Source organism: Acartia tonsa, chromosome 6 (assembly GCF_053477335.1).
Source record: "Acartia tonsa isolate MP-2025a chromosome 6, ASM5347733v1, whole genome shotgun sequence".
NCBI classification, from domain to species: domain Eukaryota; kingdom Metazoa; phylum Arthropoda; class Copepoda; order Calanoida; family Acartiidae; genus Acartia; species Acartia tonsa.
This window is the reverse complement of record NC_137265.1, coordinates 37,666,416-37,683,914: the sequence shown is the minus strand read 5'-3', so window position 1 is coordinate 37,683,914 and position 17,499 is coordinate 37,666,416. Positions and strand designations below refer to the sequence as shown.

Below are 17,499 nucleotides of genomic sequence, written 5' to 3'. Positions count from 1 at the left end.
CCCCATAGTAAGCTTTTTGATAGTCTAAAGTTGATTTTCTGAATTAATATCCCCTCCCCCCTTTCAAGCGAAAAAAAAACTTACCCCAGGCGAAGAACATCCCATTCATCCGCCTTGTCCTGGTCCTCCCGTCTATCCTGGGGACATCCGAATATTTTTCTGAGGGCAGGTGCATCTCCCCTCAGGTTCACAAATAATCTTGAAAAATAACTTCATTAAGAGGAGGGGAAGTTTTGACACATTTGCGTAAACCTGGAGTATAGGCTTTATCTTTAGACATATTTGATGAAAAACATGCATATTTTGTTTCATAAGCTGACCTCCAACTCTTCAAACAAAAATTATTTTTTTCATTTTTACCTGTACAGAGAACACCTGGAGGCCTGGAGCTCCGGAACCTGGAGGCCTATCCAAAAACTTATAAAGATGCGGGTATTTCATCATATAAGATTGATTTTATCTTTAATAGCCTATCCTCTCAGTCCAAAGATAAGGCCTATACTCCAGGTTTACGCAAATGTGTCAAAATGTTTATTATACTACTACTACTACTAGTCCCCAAAGTTTTAAGATAACGATTTCTTATTCGTTGGCTAAAAAACTTTGTGGACTTATATTGAATTTTGATTGGTTGGTTAACTAAATTGAGTGTCCAAACGTTCAAACCACTAATTGAAATATACATAAGGGGCTATCATTGGGGAAGTGCACATTATTAATTCTCAGTCCTTAGACTTTTATTCTTAAGAAAGTCAGAGTTTTAAGACAGATTGCATTGTCAGCGCTATTGTGTACATTACAATGTTGGCTTGTGTCAAATTAAGAGACAAAACAGTTTTCTTCAAATAAATCATCCTTTCTTATTACCTCAATTAATAATTTATTTTCTCTTTATCAATTTTATCTAAATACGTTTGCACAATACAAATAGGAGATAAAAACTATATTTTTTTTTGTAAAAAAAAGCTAAAATATCTAAATATGAAAGTACATAAAAGTAATGCACATTGCATTGGTTTACTGTTACAATTTATTTTGTGCAAAAAGCAATAACAGGAGGTATTGCAAATATATTGGCAAAATCCATTTAACGCCTCCAGAACCTCTAATGTATTTTACTTGCTAAAAAAAATTTGAAAAGGTATCCCGGATTTAAAACCGGTTTTTTGCTTGTTGAAAATGTTTTTGGAACTTGTATATATGTATTTATTATTTAGCAACAGTTATAATCCTGTATTTTTGTTTAGAAGAAATATATTATTGAAAATTAGAATGAGGGAGGAATTAGCTTATGGATGGGCCACTTGCAAAAATTTGGAATTCTGCAAATATATTTCATAAATACATTTTTTTCTTTGTTTAGAAGCTCCTAATGCATTTCTTGCATATTTTACATATCTATTGAATTAATAAAAGAGATAGGATGTTTGTCTGTGTGTCTATTAAAGGAAGGAAGGAGTGGTCTAAAGTCTAAATTATAATGGTCAAAAAAGTTTTATAATTACATTCTTCCATTGGTTGATTAAAAACTCTCGGGTAATTATAATTTATATGCAGAAATGGATATTTATAGAATATACATGGATATTATGGTAGAGTAAAATTTGTCGTCAAATAAGGTTTCTAACATGGACATCATTTAGTGGTCAGTCGTTAATCTATTAGGGGGGGGGGGAAGAGCTGAGGGGATGGGTAAAGGGGGGATCATTATTTTATCCAGATACAAGTTTCACTTTATTAGAGTACATGGTAATCTGGTTTAAGATTTAAGTAATAATAAATACATTTCTATATTTTGAGGACGTACTTTTTAAAATAATATTCTTCTCACTTGGTTAAAAATTACACAACAAAAAAAAGTTCTAGATTAAAGAAAAGGAAGAAAATGTGTGTGTGTGTGTAAACTTTCAGACAAATTAGAAAATTCTTTCTTGTTTATTCTTTTCTTTACAGAGATTGGCTTTTGTGTTTACACAGAGCCAAATAGTCAATAGAGAAAAATTTAATAGATTTTCTCGTATTCATTCGAATCCGGTGGATAGGAACCGGTTCTCATCCATACGAAAAATCTATGTTTAGCATCGTATTATATCCAACTTTCTACGAATATAGAAATGTACAATCATAAGATTAAAACCAGTTTTTTAGCCGGTGCCTTCGGCACCCCGGGGCTAAAAAAAACTAGTTTAAATCTCATATTTGTACTTTCTATATCCGAGGAAAGCCGTTTATAATACGATGCAAGAAATAACTATTCTCGTATTCATTCGAATCCGGTGGATAGGAACCGGTTCTCATCCATACGAAAAAACTATGTCTAGCATCGTATTATATCCAGTTTTCTACGAATATAGAAATGTACAATCATAAGATTAAAACTAGTTTTAATCTTATAATTGTACAGTCTATATCCGCGGAAAGCCGTTTACAATACGATGCGAGAAATAACTATTCTCGTATTCATTCGAATCCGGTGGATAGGAACCGGTTCTCATCCATACGAAAAAACTATGTCTGGCATCGTATTATATCCAGCTTTCTACGAATATAAAAATGTACAATAATAAGATTAAAACCAGTTTTTTAGCCGGTGCCTTCGGCACCCCGGGGCTAAAAAAAACTAGTTTTAATCTCATAATTGTACATTCTATATAAGCGGAAAGCCGTTTATAATACGATGCGAGAAATAACCTATCTTTCATACTTTTATTGACAAAAGAGCGTAGCTATTCTATATTAACTAAGAATTTCCGAACGTTCATCCAAGAAGGTAAGGAAAATCTACCCTTTTCAGGACAATATTGTTACTGAATGCATGCTATTATGCTGTATTGTTATCAACAAAGAATAAGTAATATAAAATTTTTTGGTTGTAAAAAATATATCAGAAATTCGGGAATTGATGATATAAATGAGGGGGATAGTTTTACTTTAATTTATTGATATACTTATGGTCACCGAAAATGTAGGAACCGAAGAGTTAGGGCGCCAGGGTTTAGTCATAGAGGAAACAACTACAATCATTTATAGGGGGGGGGGGGGGGGAGTTCAATGTTCGATAGGTAATTTAAGGAATAGCACCAAAAATACTTACCCAATGATGCCTCTGAGAGCCTCATGGAGTTCGAACCTCTGCATGAGCTCAATGAGCCTGGTGTGGATCAAGGCAATCTTCTTGGCCCTATGCTGAGCCTTAAAGGTGGACTTGATACACAGCAACATGGCAATCCACAAATAAGTATCAGCATCTACAAAATAAAGAAGCTTATTAATACGGAGATTTTATATTTGAATCATTTTTGACTTAAGTGTAAGTTCCCGTAGGAGAGGAGGGATTTCTCCTAAACCCTTAAAAAAATTAAAAATATGGGAAATTTTTAAAAATGTTACATCAATTATTTTAGCAATAACCTGAGCTTTTATCGATCGTTGTCTAATCCCTTTAGATCCCTGAATAAAAGGCTAAATTTCTCACCTAAAGCTTTGAGCAGTCTGAAGACAAATTCTGAATATCTGTGCTCCGGGACATCTTCCTCCATGTGGATAAAATTGTTCAAGATTTCTAAAATGGCAATTATCAATTAGTTGTAAAAAAAAATTTTTTGTACAGAAGCTAGGGTAAAGCGGGGCGAACTCGGTGTTTTTTTCGGTTTTTTGAACATGCAAATCGTAAAAATTATTTTTTTAAAATGGGACCAAGACCAGTAGAAAGATCTCGGAAAAGTCGATCAGGTCCTAAAAGGACGTAAACCTAGGACTTTGGGAAGTTTGTCAAAATTGATCTCTAAAACGGCACCGACTTCGCCCCGCCTTGAGGCGAAGTCGGTAGGGCATTTTCAAGCTTTGAAAAATCGATGACGTATTGATTTTATTACAGCATGCCCAAAAGGTAAAAGTTGCTAAATGTAATAAAGAGTATGCACAAAAAATTTTATTAAGATAGGTCATTTTTTTCTACCAAAAAAAATAATTTTTCCGAAGTACGCGAAATTTGACTTTTTTTTTCGAAAATTTTTTTGATAAAAAACATAAAAATACTACTAGAAAAAAAATAACTTTTTATGACTTTAAAGGCCTGATCCTTAAAATTCAGGCAATTTTGAATAGATTTGGCCAAAAAAAATTAGTTCTATTAGCAAAATTTCCTAAAAAAATCAAGTTGAAAAAAAGAGAAAAGTTTGGCAAAATCTGTGGTCGATTTTCCAGCTTCAAAAAACCTATGACATATTGATTTAATTACAGCATGCCCCAAAGGTTAAAGTTGCTAAATGTAATAAAGAGCATTCACAATAAAAATTATGAAGATCGGACAATTTTTTCTACAAAAAAAAATAAATTTTTTCTAAGTACGAGAAATTTGACTTTTTTTCTCGAAAATTTCACTTTTTTATATAAAATTGAAAAAGTTAGTATCAAAAGTGAAAAAACCGAATTCGCCCCGCTTCACTTTTAGTCGATTTAAGAAAAAACTATACAAGCTTTTTTAAAGTTTTAAACGGAAATGGATAGCCTATTAGATTCTTAATAAGTCCCCTGAAGACGTCTAAGCTCTAGCTCTTACCAGTTTTTGTCCAACTTACCGTTTTTCCGACCGAAGCAAAAAAATCGAAAATTTTTTTTTGTCGTCCGGCTTTAAGACCCAATAAGTACCCTAAAAATTCATCTCACAAAAATTTCATTTTATACTTTTTTGTAGGCAATTTAATAAGGAACAAATTTGATTTTTTGTTTTTTTTCTGTCAGTCGATTAGAACATGGAGAAAAATGTCATTTAATGAAGGTGGTCAAAAAAATACCGACTTCACCTCAAAACCGAGATCGCCCCGCTTTACCCTACTCTTTAATTGACTATGTTGGCCAGCTCAGGTACATCATTAGACACGCTGTCTCCTGAATTTATTCGATTTATAAACAAGGGTTGGGCCGGATATCCGGCCGTATACCGGATATTCAAACTATCCGGATACCGGATATCCAGCTGATTTCTAATGCCGGATATCCGGTAATTTTCCGGATATCGGGCAATTTTCAAAGTCTGGCCGGATACCAGATATCCGGCCCAACCCTATTATAAACATAACTTACCAAGTGATAATTTCTGTAGCTCAGCCTTGGAATTTGAAGTTGATTTCATAGCTGGAATAATAACGTCGATGGTCTCGCATGCAATCTAAAAAAAAAACTTCTTTCAGTTGGAATTTTACGTGGATTTTGATCTATTAAGAAAATTTCATGTTTTAACATGTTTCAAAAAGCTCGAACCAATCACCCCAAGCGACGACTAGATTTTAACTAAAATCAAGAGTAGGCTTAATTTTGTATAAGAAAAATGACTAATGCGTTTGCCCCCCCCCCCCCCGCTGGGATGAAACCTCACATGAATAGAAATAACCTAGAGACATACTGTCTAAATCAGCCAATATAAGAATACTAAGGGTACATTCAAGATATCTGATTGGTTGAAACATTATACAAATCTTGGTACGTAAGGGCATATTTTTTTTTCATTTCGTTCGCATTAAGAATTCATCTATAAATTGTCGCATAGGTTAGATTTTCTTAAGAAAAGAGGGGGGTGGGGGTAATCAAACAAAAAGTAAAAAAAAGTAACGGCTAACGGCTAAGCAGTTTAGCCGGTTTTTTGGCTATTTTCAAGGCAAATCTGTCATAAATTACGTAGAAATCAACTGTTTGAAACATATTTTTGCTTTAAATCATGTGAAATGATACAAAAAATATTTTTACATTTCTAGTACCAGCAACTACAGGATAGAACCGTTTGAAAACGTTTTGGAGCAGCAAAGAGTATTATGTGGATAGGTTTGGTGATGATTTGCCTTGAAAATGGCCAAAAAATGCTAAACTGCTGAGCCGCCAGCCGTTACACTTCCAACTTTTTGTTCGATTTCGGGAAAATAGACCTACCAAGGATTCTAATTCAAAGTGCCATTTATACATTCTTCCCTAGTATAATATGAAGCATATGACAAAAAAAATAATAATACATTTATGAATAGTTAAATTTCTTAGAACAAACTTAGCTTTGTAAAAATTATATACCTAGTAGAAAAATGTCTACTGCATCTCACAAAAAGTAAACAAAGGTTTTTGTCAACAAAAAATCCCCTTTTTACACGAAAAATGGGGTCAGATGGACCAACTATATGTATTATGTCTATTCTCACCTGGTAGCTGTGTTTCGAGTCCATCTTGAGCAGATGAGTGCCCATGAATGTGAAAATTGTCAGACTGTTCTGGAGGACATATTCTGGAATTGTCACTGAACATCTGGCCAGAACCTTCAAAGCCAATTGCCTAAATATTTAATGTAATGTATATAATGAATGAATGAGTGGATTCGGCGTTTTTCTTGAAAGTGCCTTGTTTAGCATAGAAATTCCCACTCCTCTATCTTTAAAAATTAATTGAAAATAAGAAGGGGGGGGGGGGGGGGGGGGAATAGTTTTTCGTTTGTTTTATTGTTATTAAGGTCAGGTTAAAAATCTTTATTTAGTTACCTATATTTTTTATATATTTTAGTTACATATTATTTGTTTAACTACGAATCTTATTTTCTTAACAAAAAAGGTTAACTATTGGTAATAAAAATTCACCGTGCATTCTTAAAAACAAATGGTATCTCCAAGTCATTGCATACCTGGATTCTGGATTAGAACTTCTTCGGATGCAGTACGTGAGCAACTCAGCCTCCAAGTCCTCTTGCTTCAACTCTTTAATTTTTTCATTTGGCAGCATCGTGAATAACTTCAACAAGACCGTCAGTATCAAGTTAAGATTGTACGAGGATTCCATGACGTCATCATTGGACAGTTTTCTGCAAAAATATGTAATCCTTATATAAAAGCAAAAGGATGTCTGGCGTTATCCTCTTTATAGTTTATAGTTTATAGTTCGCTGTCGGGGAGGGGGGTACTCAAATTTTTAAAATTGAAAAAAAAGTTTCTAAGGGGATAATAACGGATGTCTGTCTGTACTGAAGGATCTCGCTAACTGGTGAAAGATATTGCTCTCCTTTACAATGTAGCTTTACAGAGGTCAGGGTTTATAGCTATTTTGGCTGCCCACCACCCTCCGAAGAGAAATAGCCCCTTTAAAACAGGAAATGGTCGACTTAACCACCCCCCCCCCCCCCCCCCCCCAACCCCGACCTCAAGTGTTCCTATAGGCCTCTTGGGTAATAGCCGTTAGTATGAATTCAAAGGATTATTATGTTGAAGGTTATTTAACCCTTCGTTATAATTTTTTAAGAGGAATTAGAATTCGAATGTTTTACCTGAAGACAGCAAAGATGGTTGGTATGACCGTCTGCCAGCTGTCTGTGGGGTTAGGTAATGTAGAAGCATCTGTGCTGTTATAACTAGGAAGATAGCAGTCCAACAGCTCCAATACGAATACAGTTCCACCCCATATCTGTACAAATGAATAAGTAACTATTTTATGACATAAAATCCAGCGTTTATTTATTAGCAACTTGTAATCATCAGAGTATAATATGTAAGCTTTTATTTATTGAAATCTTTTTGGTAACATTTAAAAACTCAAAAAATGTTTACTTAGTTCCTTTCTGTTTCGAATTTAAATTATCATCCTTATATAAAAGTAACAGTATGTCTTTCTGTGCCTACACCCTCCCAAAATAACTCTTAAAATAAACCGACAACAACATTTTTTTTCTACTTACACCACCCCCTTCCCTTAGCCTCAAGTACCCTAAAAGGCTATAGGCGAAGCTGCTGGTATATGGAAAAGACTTACTTTAAGTTCCTGTTGATCAAGGACAACATCTTTTGTTGAGAAACCAAGCCTGGCTCCACGAGACTTGGACTAAATAAAATAACAATGAGTTATGGTTCATCATCTAATACAATAAGACCAAGACTATTGGCTTTACCTATTTAATTCTAGAATCGCAGTGCACTTATTATCTCCTAGAAACCGATTAACTACTGCAATCAATGTTTAAAATTTCAGCTTAACCTTTAAAAATTCGTTTAATCTACATTGACAATTTTAGTTGTTTGTGCCATTTTGGACTTACAGCCAACAAATAAGATAACGAAGCTATAAAACTTTATTATTTACAGCCCAATGTCCCCTCCCTCCCTGGGGATAAGACAATTGACGATAAATTTATATTTAATACCTAATATCTCATGAGGATAGGTATACAAAATTATCCCACAGATATTGTTTTTTTTTGGGTTTAAATTTAAATATGAGAGAGCATGTTTTTAAAACTAAAGGTAGCATTATAGTTTACAGCGTAATGTCCCCTCCCTCCCTGAATAAGAATTTAATAATAATATTATTTTTAATCTACCTTCAGATTATCCTCTCCCCAGATATTGTAGAAAAGTGTGTTAATAATGTTGACAGGGATGCATATCAAGCACAACATTGAGATTAACTTCACATTTGATGATTCAGCACTCAAGACCACAGCATCCTTTGGGGTTTAATCATTTCATGGATTAACGACAATTTTAACTCGAGCAGGTCTGCTTAATAAAAAGTTAATGTCCATCTGTCTATTACCATCAATAGTTGCTGATTTCAGAGCTTTAACACAGAGTGGCTATTAAGAACTGATAACCCTTTTATTCACATGCTTTATAACTGCAGGGGAACCTAACCCTGCGCGGCTAACTAATATCCAAACCTAACCTTGTACTAATAAAGAAACGTTTTTCACTGCATCTTTACTGTTTTAAATATAATTGAATTGTTTATTACTTGAAATTATCGATATTATTAATAATTAATATGTTTTAAAAATTTGTAGTTGCATATTATTGACATTGTCCTCGTTCAAATACGTTTTAAGACATAAATGATTTCCTGTAGTAGTTTAGCCAGAATATCCTGAGGAAGACTTGACCAGAGTTTTTTACTTGCACATCTGTCCAGCATCACATCACTTATTTTAGACTTGATACCTATAATATACAACTAATTACAGAACATCTTTGTTCATACTCTGTCATAAAATATTTGGACGCAAGGACAATGGAAGATAAATTGATGCATGCTTCCAATAATGAGATGGGATGGTGTCCTTAATGTTTAAATGTACATTCGTGTACCTTACTTACCCAAACTGGACTTCCTGGCGACCTTATTGAGAATTTTTTTTTTTTTTAGGGGGGGGGGGGGTTAAAATCACCCCTCCTCCCATTTTAAATCATATTTAATATTAAGGAGGAGGGGAGATGTTATCAGTGCTCTAGAATTGAGTTGTGTAAAAGCACCGCTTTGAAGCTGGAGGCACAGTCACCCAATATTTAAACATTACCTACTAAGATAACAACACGTGAACAGCCCAGACAATCCAAGAAAAAGTTATAACAACTCGGCTCAGCAATTTCTTTTATTATTTTCTTGTAGAACTTCTTGATGACACTCGCCAGGACGTTGTCGTTCTCTCCATTCTTGATAAGCTTGCTCCCAAACTCCGCGACGTCCTTGATGGCCTCGATCGACTTGACGTTGGTAAAGAAGGGCATCAAGGTCTCACATACAACTGGGTCAACCTAATTCAAAGTATAATGGATCTTTGATAATATTATTAGCGTAAACTTCCTTAGACCTTTACAGGCATTTGTAAGAAGAGAAAGTCGACATTCAACTTTCAATTAAGTTTTAAGAATAAAAACTGAGACTTATTTTGCTTTTGTTGTGTGGAGGGGGTGGGAGGTATTTATTTATAAAAGCAATATTTCTAGGGAGTATTGAGGTACCCTCCACAAAATTATATATTAAACTTCCCTTGACGTATATGAAGATTTACTGTATAGAAGAATAGCTTTGCCCCAAGAGATGATAAAAAAAAGTTAAGGTGAAACGTTATTATAAGGCTTGGGGGACTAGTGTAAAAAACTGCCCACTACTGTCCACTATCCTCGTAGTCAGTTGTAGAATGCCCTAAAATTTTCATACCTTAGTTACAGACTGCAAGAGATAAACAGCACCAGAAGCCAAACTAGAACCTTCATCATCCGCCTTAGTGTCAGCTTTCTTCAGCAGAGCAGTAAGGTTATCCACATCAGTAATCAGCTCAGATCTGCTGGCATTTAAGAAATTTATCAGTCCATTATACTTCTTACCATCGGACATCTTTTTTAACTTCTTGATTATGGCAAATCCCAGTTTTCTGATAACCTGCTCCTCGGACAGGACAAGGTACAACAGCAAGGGAAGGATATTAGTGGCAGGGTTGAGTAATGTGTCCGCGAACTCTCTGGTTTGCACCAGCTGTGCTATAGGGTTGAGGATGGTGTATATGGTTCGGATACATTTGGTTTGGACACAACAGTTTAGGTTGAATAGCAGGGCTGATTCATAATCCTAAAAAATCTTTACTTTATCATTTTTTTAAAATCATTTGACAAACTCTTATCAAGGAGAAAATTAAAGACAAAACAAAATAAAACCTATTATTAACACTGGTAAAAAAATCAGTATGGCATCGAAAGCGATTAATATCCGCTGGATTAGAACCGGTTCTCAATCATACTAAAAATCATGTATAGCATCGTATCATAGACAGCGGATATTAAAATGAAAAATAAAATTATAAGATTAAAACCTAGCCCCGAGTGGCCAAAGGACCGGACTAACAAAATTGGAATTAATTTTATGATTTTTATTTTAATATTCGTGGAACGCTGTCTACAATATTATGCAATAAATAACTATTCTAACGAATTAACATAAGTCAATGTTCAACAGAAGGTTGATAATCTTGTTAGAAATTAAATAAAAGGGTTATTTATTTTAACATTTCAGGAAAATAAATAGGTATTTTGAAAAATCTATTGCAATTCATTGGGCAAAACACAAGTAGCGCAGCAGCAACAATTACAATTTTTACCTTTGTCTTGAGTTCAATTTGTTGCTCAATAGCAGCTACAAACTTCTTGGCACCCGCGTCAATCAACCGAGGCATACATTCCATCATAGCCACTCCATTCTATGTGTAAAATAAAAGGTCTAAATAAAGTAACAGGATGTCTATGTGTCTGTCTTTCTCTACCAAAGGATATACCTTAACACTTTGAAGCTTCTCTTAGGTCCACGGAAAGTTTAAAACTATTTTTGGGGAGGGTTATTCCACCCTTCCAAAAGAAATCGCCCATAACCCCCCCCCCCCCAAAAAAAAAATCTTATTCATAAAAACTAAAATTCAAATTTGGGGCCTACTTGGGGCGTAGCCGCTAATTTTAGTAATGGTACTAATATGGTGGGGGGTTAATTCAGGAAACAATTTTTACTTTTAATGAGTTAGCAAAAGACCAGGGGTGTATATTCTGCATGGGATCCCCGGCTCAGGGGGGGGGGGAAATAAAAAATAAGTGGTTGGAGGGAAGAAAAATGTAAAAATTAAGAAAACTGAAAACATTTTTTCCATTTCGCCCCTCTCCTTGGTTAAAAAAAACTAAAAAAATGTGTGGTAGGAGGAATAAAATAAATAAAATATAGAGTTCTTTAAATATTTTTCTATTTTCCCCCCTACTTTTTAAGAAAAATCTAGGGGGAAAAAAAAATAAAAAATTTTGTAGCAGGGGAAAAAAAATATATCTTGTGCAGAATATACACCCCTGCAAAAGACATAACTATTGCAAAAATCAAGATACAAAAATAGTTTTTGGTGTCGAAAAGATAAAGTTACCTTAATAGTTGTTGTAAAGTTTGAACAATCCAAAAGCTCCAGAATAACACCCTCAGTCTTCTTGTCCTCCATTTCTGGATAGGCAACCATCAGTTCACCAATAAACCTTAAATAATTAAACTAGTCAGTAATATTAATATTATGAAGGCGGGAAGGAAGTAGGGTGCTAAAAATCTAAGTGTAAACGGTTTCAACAGAAATACGATATTAGGCTTAATGACATTTTAATTATGGATCTTAAGTGTTTTGAACGTGTTTGTTTGAACCAAACGATCAACATTTAATAATGATACACAAAGAATGATCTACTATTGAGAGAACGTGTTGTAACTTAAGAATATTTTTGTCATTTTTATTACAATATCAAAGCTTTGTTGTATTATAAAATAAGTTAAAGGTCTTAATCTTTTTGTGGCAACAATTGAAGCATTCAAATTACCTAATCATGTCTGACTTGTCAACATTGATCTGATTCCAGACAACCTTCTCCTTGAGTGCCGGCAGCACCAGGGACAGTATTTGAATATTCTGCCAGATGAACATGTCTGCCATGACATGCCTGGTCAGCTCTGTCGTCACAAACTGGCGCAGCTTGTCACGCAAAGCTTCAGCCTTATCCGGGTGTTCATCACTTATGGATGAGAGACTCGAAATAAGTTCAGATTTCTTGCCGAAAAAGCTATCAATGATAATCGTACGAAATACAGATTTTTCCTTACAGAAATAGGGCAATACTGCCAGCTCGAGTCTGTATTGAGAAACTCTGTTCTTGATCAGTTTTCCAGGCGCATCACCATCAACCTCCATGCCATCCTGCTGGTCATTTTGCCAAACCTGTTTGTCACACAGGTGACCTAGAGCCAGCTGGACAACCTTTTCGTCATAAGGCAGAAAGTTTAAGGTGTTGAAAAGAAAATTCTGGAATGCATCCTCTGGGAGGTTGTCTAATAGAAATTCTGTATCAACGCTAAGCAAAGCTGTCACATCATTGGCGTTTTTGCTCCAAACTTTCAAAGCTTTTTTATCCAGTTTACGCTTGGGATTTATCAGCTTTTCTTGAACCACATTAACAAAGTTGTTATTAAGGATTACTCTTTTGGCAGCAACAAGACCTTCTTCTGGCTTTTTGGTTAAGCTTCCTTTGGTCAAAACGAAAAGATCAATATCATCTGTGTCTACAACAATTTGTTGATATACCTCAGGATAGCTGTTGTTTATCTGCTTTATAACAACATCAGCCTGTTCTTGAGCATGCTTAACAGCAGCAGCATCGATGACGTCATTAGCAGCTGTTGCGCGAACGCCGCGTATTATACTATACGCTATTTCGCCAATAAATGCTGCAGTATCAGATGAAACTTTGACAGTGTTAAGAATATGCACGGCAAAGCTAAGCAGCTGGTTGGCCTCCTGCGGAAACGAGACAAACTGAGTGTTCTTTGTAGGCAAGGCTGGACGGATCATGGCGGCCAGTGTGTACAGTATGTCGTCCATGTTCTGACATGTCTCAGGGTCATCAAGATGGTTGAGGGCCATGTTTATAACAGTTTCCAGAGACACCATTACTGGCCAAGCCTACGAGAAAGATTTTTAATTTTTAAATAGTTTAAAGATAAAAAAAATCGAATAAGACAAAATAAGAAAGATGTTTAACTTTAAAATCACAGTAAAATGTTTAAAAAATATAATGCTGTACCTTTTCCATCTGGAGGGAAGATTGAGTTCTTACAATCATAATCAAAACCATCAAACATTCCATAGTCGCGTTCTTCTTTATGCAGCTCTTCAAACACTTCAGAAACTTCACAACTACCTTTTCCTAAAACATAAGCAGTATAATTAAAAATTAAAGTAGATTCTAATCAAAAATACGAGCCATCTGTCTGTCTGACACAAAATACATATTATGTCAAGAGAGGTAAAGTCCTGGTGTGCAACTACTCTACTATATTCATGTTTTTGGCGGGTTAAAAAAAAATCAATTGCCTTCAGCTGACTAACAATACCATATTCTGTATTTCAATCTCAAATTGAAAAAAACGGTTTTTTTTAGAGCAAATTTTCAATTTGGACAAAATTAAGAATTTACATGTTTTAAATATTACAGATTTTTAATCAAATATGAAGCTTACCTTAAAAGCCAGTTTTGGGAGCAGATATGATAACAAAATTTGAGACATAGCAATCAACTCCGGGTGGGGGCTTACATTCATGCCCTGTGTTATGACCAATGTTAATTTTATACAACTAATAGTAGCTGCGCCCCTAACATCAGGGGAACCAGTGTTCAAATTTGAGGGAAAGGGCAGAAAAATAGCATTAAAATTTTCAAGAATAAAATCTAAACGTAAAATAGCATAAAACAACTACCTATGTGAGTTTCCCTAAAATTGGAGAACTCAATCGGTTCAGTGGTTATCGAAATCTTAAGCTAAAGACAAAAAACCTTACTACTTTACATACTGGGATATTTTAACTCCATATTGCTTGGCTTACTTGTTTTTTTTGAGACATTAAATTCTTAAAAGGTCATACAAATGAGCAAACTTTTAAAATTCTTGAAAACCATACAAATAAATTCAGTGTTGCGGATCCGCATTGATTGTATGCGGATCCGGATCCTCCAAATTTAGTCAGTGCGGATCCGGATCCTTGACATTAAAAATAAAATCACCAAATTTAAAAAAAAAATATTTATTCTTAATCTCGAAGTCAAAAATACTTTTAATTTTCAAGTCTGAACCTAAACCTTAAAGATTGGCTCTCATCACGAGAATGTCTGATTTTCAAAATTTGTAAGTGACTATTTTATATAAATTTAGGTATATTTTTCCATAAATTTATGCCCCAGGATCCGGATCCTTGGACTCAAAAACATGCGGATCCTTGCGGATCCGGATCCACAACTCTGCAAATAATGATAGGATAACTTCAAAAAGTTTTTCTGTGCCTTTAAATTATTTTTCTAATGGTTGAATATGATGATAATTATATATATAAAAAAAAAAAAATTAAACATTGCGTCATTCCTTGAATATAACTTGGAGCAGATAAAGGCTTTGTTCCTCTGTTACTCTATCCTTGTTTTCCAATCCTCCCAATATAGTCATAACAAACATACTTGTCTAAATATTAAAATTAATATTAGTAGCGCAGCAACTCTATTATTCTATCCTTGTCTATAATCCTCCCAATATAGTCATAACAAACATACTTGTCTAAATATTAAAATTAATATTAGTAGCGCAGCAACTCTATTATTCTCTCCTTGTTTTCCAATCCTCCCAACATTACAAACATACTTGTCTAAATATTAAAATTAATATTAGTAGCGCAGCAACTCTATTATTCTATCCTTGTTTTCAATCCTCCAAGTATAGTCATAACAAACATACTTGTCTTATATTAATAGCGCAGCAACTCTATTATTCTATCATTTTTTCCTTGTATTGATATCCTTGTTTATTATAAGTCTTTATTACCTGGCGCTGAAGCCTCATGGTTGGAAAGTTTACGGTCATTTTAATCAGCCTAAAACAAAAAATAGCTGTTAGGTATTTAATATAAAAGTAACCCGCGACAATTGTAGCGTAACACGTAGCGCATCCGATTCTTGTAGGGTAGGTGAAAAGTTCGAATCTCGTCCCAACAACACGGCATAACCATAGACGTTAAAAATAGTTCCTACAACTGCAATGTCAGATGAGCGACAAAAATAGATAATAGTAGGGGAATGCCTTAGCCTAAAACAGGCACAACTTATTAACATGTTATTAGGACTTCCATACAAAGGTCGAAGTAAGTATCAAGTAAGTATCAAAGAGTTGATTGTCTGTGTGACGTTGGGCCGCGTAATCATGTACTTTAATAGCAAGTTAAGGTTTAGCTAAGGGATACAGAGACCTTTTGCTGCAGAAAAAAACGTTTAGTCATAATAATGATAACTTTGATTTGGTTAAAAAGTTGAAGGCATCATAGTTTTAAAACAAATGGTTCTAGCATTTAAAAAAAATTAAACTATGAATCTCTAACTCTATACACCTTACTTCAGCTTTAATTTGTCCGTATACAAAATGAGAGTTGAATCTAGTAAATCACCTGATCATGGTATCTGTAAGCAATTTGAGAAAGCCCTTGTCCGCAGCTGTGTGCCTGTACAATGCAAGCTTGGTAGTGGGGGCACACTGGGTCTTGAACCTTTTCAACCAGTTCGGGTAGCTTGTCTGATCTGAACATTTTTAATTATTATATTGTATTATTACTAGTCAAACAAGGGTGTATTTTTTAAAGAAAAATTAACTGATTTACGAGAGGTGGATGGGTAGAAGACCCTAAAAAAATATATGGCCTCTTAAATTTCCTTTCTTCTATATTTCTTTTTATCCTGAGTGAGAAACTATTAAAAGACCAATAACAGATTAATACCTGGCGTAGTATCAACAGCCAGCAGAGACTTGGCATAGATGTCATACTCGTAATAAGGCAGGACACAGAAGAAGAACAGCTCTGGGTATTTGTAGTGCACCTGAATAAAGGACAATCTGAGTTAACATTAATTGCATATAATTTTTTCTTTGTCTTCTGTATTTTCATCATAATCAGAATAAGTAAAGGAAAAGTAAAAGGACTTGCATGAACTTACAGCATTAAGTATCACCTATTTTTTTGTGGCGGCAGAAACCCTCGGTCCCGCCGCCGTCTTTGTGAATTATTAAGCTAAGTTAGAATAATAACAGACTCATTAAAATAAGGGTAAAATTGTTAGCGTTTCTTGGGACGAGTCGATGTACCCCACCCCCCCCCCTCTCATTCTCTTTAGTTCACTATAAAACAATTTCTTTATCGTAAAAACTACAGCTTAGTGTAACTGTAATATAATAAATGTAAGAATAGAACAAAGATTTTTTCAAATATTCAGCCGTAACAAACAACTGAATTACCTAATTTTAAAAATATTTAGTAATTTCAGCTGATTTTGGGAGGCAGTCGTAGATTTCTAAAACAGCTGAAATCGCGAAATATTTTTATTTATAAATATTTGATTTCAATAGTTGGTTATACCTGCGAAATATTCAACCCCAAAATCTATTGACTGCACTAACCTTATTCTTAATAACCAAGTATTGTAGAACCCATTGTGCGGGTTTCATCAACAAATAGGGAGACAACAGAAACAGTAACTCTTCTATATTCTCACTTTCCAGCTTCTCTTTTTCAATTCTAAATAAACATATAAAACTTATAAGTAACAGGATGTGTGTTTGTATCAAAAGATATCGCATACCGGGCGCTCAGCCGACAAGCATCAAGTAAGTCCCGGTAAGGATTCTTTTACCATATCGATAAAAAATTCCCCTAGTAAAGACCCCCTCCCCTCCCCGTCAATAAAGGGCCAATACAGCCAAATGGGTTTTGGAAAAAATAAAAAAAACATGTAAATTCGTTAAATAATTCAGAACAAAATCTTAATTACTTTTCTTAGAGATTAAAGAATATTTTACGTTTTTAAACAAACGAGCGTTTTAGGGTTATACTTAGAAGTAGCTACGTTAAAACATTTTACCTCTCATGGGTCAGAAAATCTTTATAACGATCAAACGCCGGCTCTAACTCAATCAAGGCATCCAACGACTCGATCATTCTATCCTTGAGCTGGTGCATGTCACAGTGTTTCTGATCCGCCTCCGTGAACAGAAATGGCCCATTGTAGTAACCCCCATCAGCACTCAGGGCCTGGGTTGCTGGCGTCCGCAGGGCCGCCAGCTGACGGGCCAACGACGTAGCCATTTTGTCCTTTTTTTTAAAACTCT

At 34.7% G+C, this 17,499-nt stretch overlaps 1 protein-coding gene across 1 annotated transcript in view; it reads right to left on the bottom strand.

Annotated features, from left to right (window-relative positions):
- The window catches only part of l(2)k09022 (HEAT repeat containing 1 homolog l(2)k09022), a 46,040-nt gene extending 28,542 nt beyond the window's left edge, over positions 1-17,498 (bottom strand). Inside the window, exons 1-23 of the mRNA XM_080164734.1 lie at positions 17,253-17,498; positions 16,792-16,909; positions 16,115-16,214; positions 15,788-15,917; positions 15,172-15,220; positions 14,721-14,814; positions 13,822-13,907; positions 13,386-13,508; positions 12,129-13,264; positions 11,690-11,795; positions 10,892-10,990; positions 9,958-10,365; positions 9,314-9,551; positions 8,862-8,957; positions 8,342-8,469; positions 7,777-7,845; positions 7,295-7,431; positions 6,659-6,835; positions 6,186-6,315; positions 5,086-5,170; positions 3,476-3,562; positions 3,095-3,248; positions 85-198 (exon numbers count right to left, since the gene is read on the bottom strand). Of these exons, the coding sequence (XP_080020860.1) occupies positions 85-198; positions 3,095-3,248; positions 3,476-3,562; positions 5,086-5,170; positions 6,186-6,315; positions 6,659-6,835; positions 7,295-7,431; positions 7,777-7,845; positions 8,342-8,469; positions 8,862-8,957; positions 9,314-9,551; positions 9,958-10,365; positions 10,892-10,990; positions 11,690-11,795; positions 12,129-13,264; positions 13,386-13,508; positions 13,822-13,907; positions 14,721-14,814; positions 15,172-15,220; positions 15,788-15,917; positions 16,115-16,214; positions 16,792-16,909; positions 17,253-17,476 (4,088 nt within the window). The 5' untranslated portion in view covers positions 17,477-17,498. The remainder of the gene's footprint in view (positions 1-84; positions 199-3,094; positions 3,249-3,475; positions 3,563-5,085; positions 5,171-6,185; positions 6,316-6,658; positions 6,836-7,294; positions 7,432-7,776; positions 7,846-8,341; positions 8,470-8,861; positions 8,958-9,313; positions 9,552-9,957; positions 10,366-10,891; positions 10,991-11,689; positions 11,796-12,128; positions 13,265-13,385; positions 13,509-13,821; positions 13,908-14,720; positions 14,815-15,171; positions 15,221-15,787; positions 15,918-16,114; positions 16,215-16,791; positions 16,910-17,252) is intronic.
- Position 17,499: the final 1 nt, after the last annotated feature.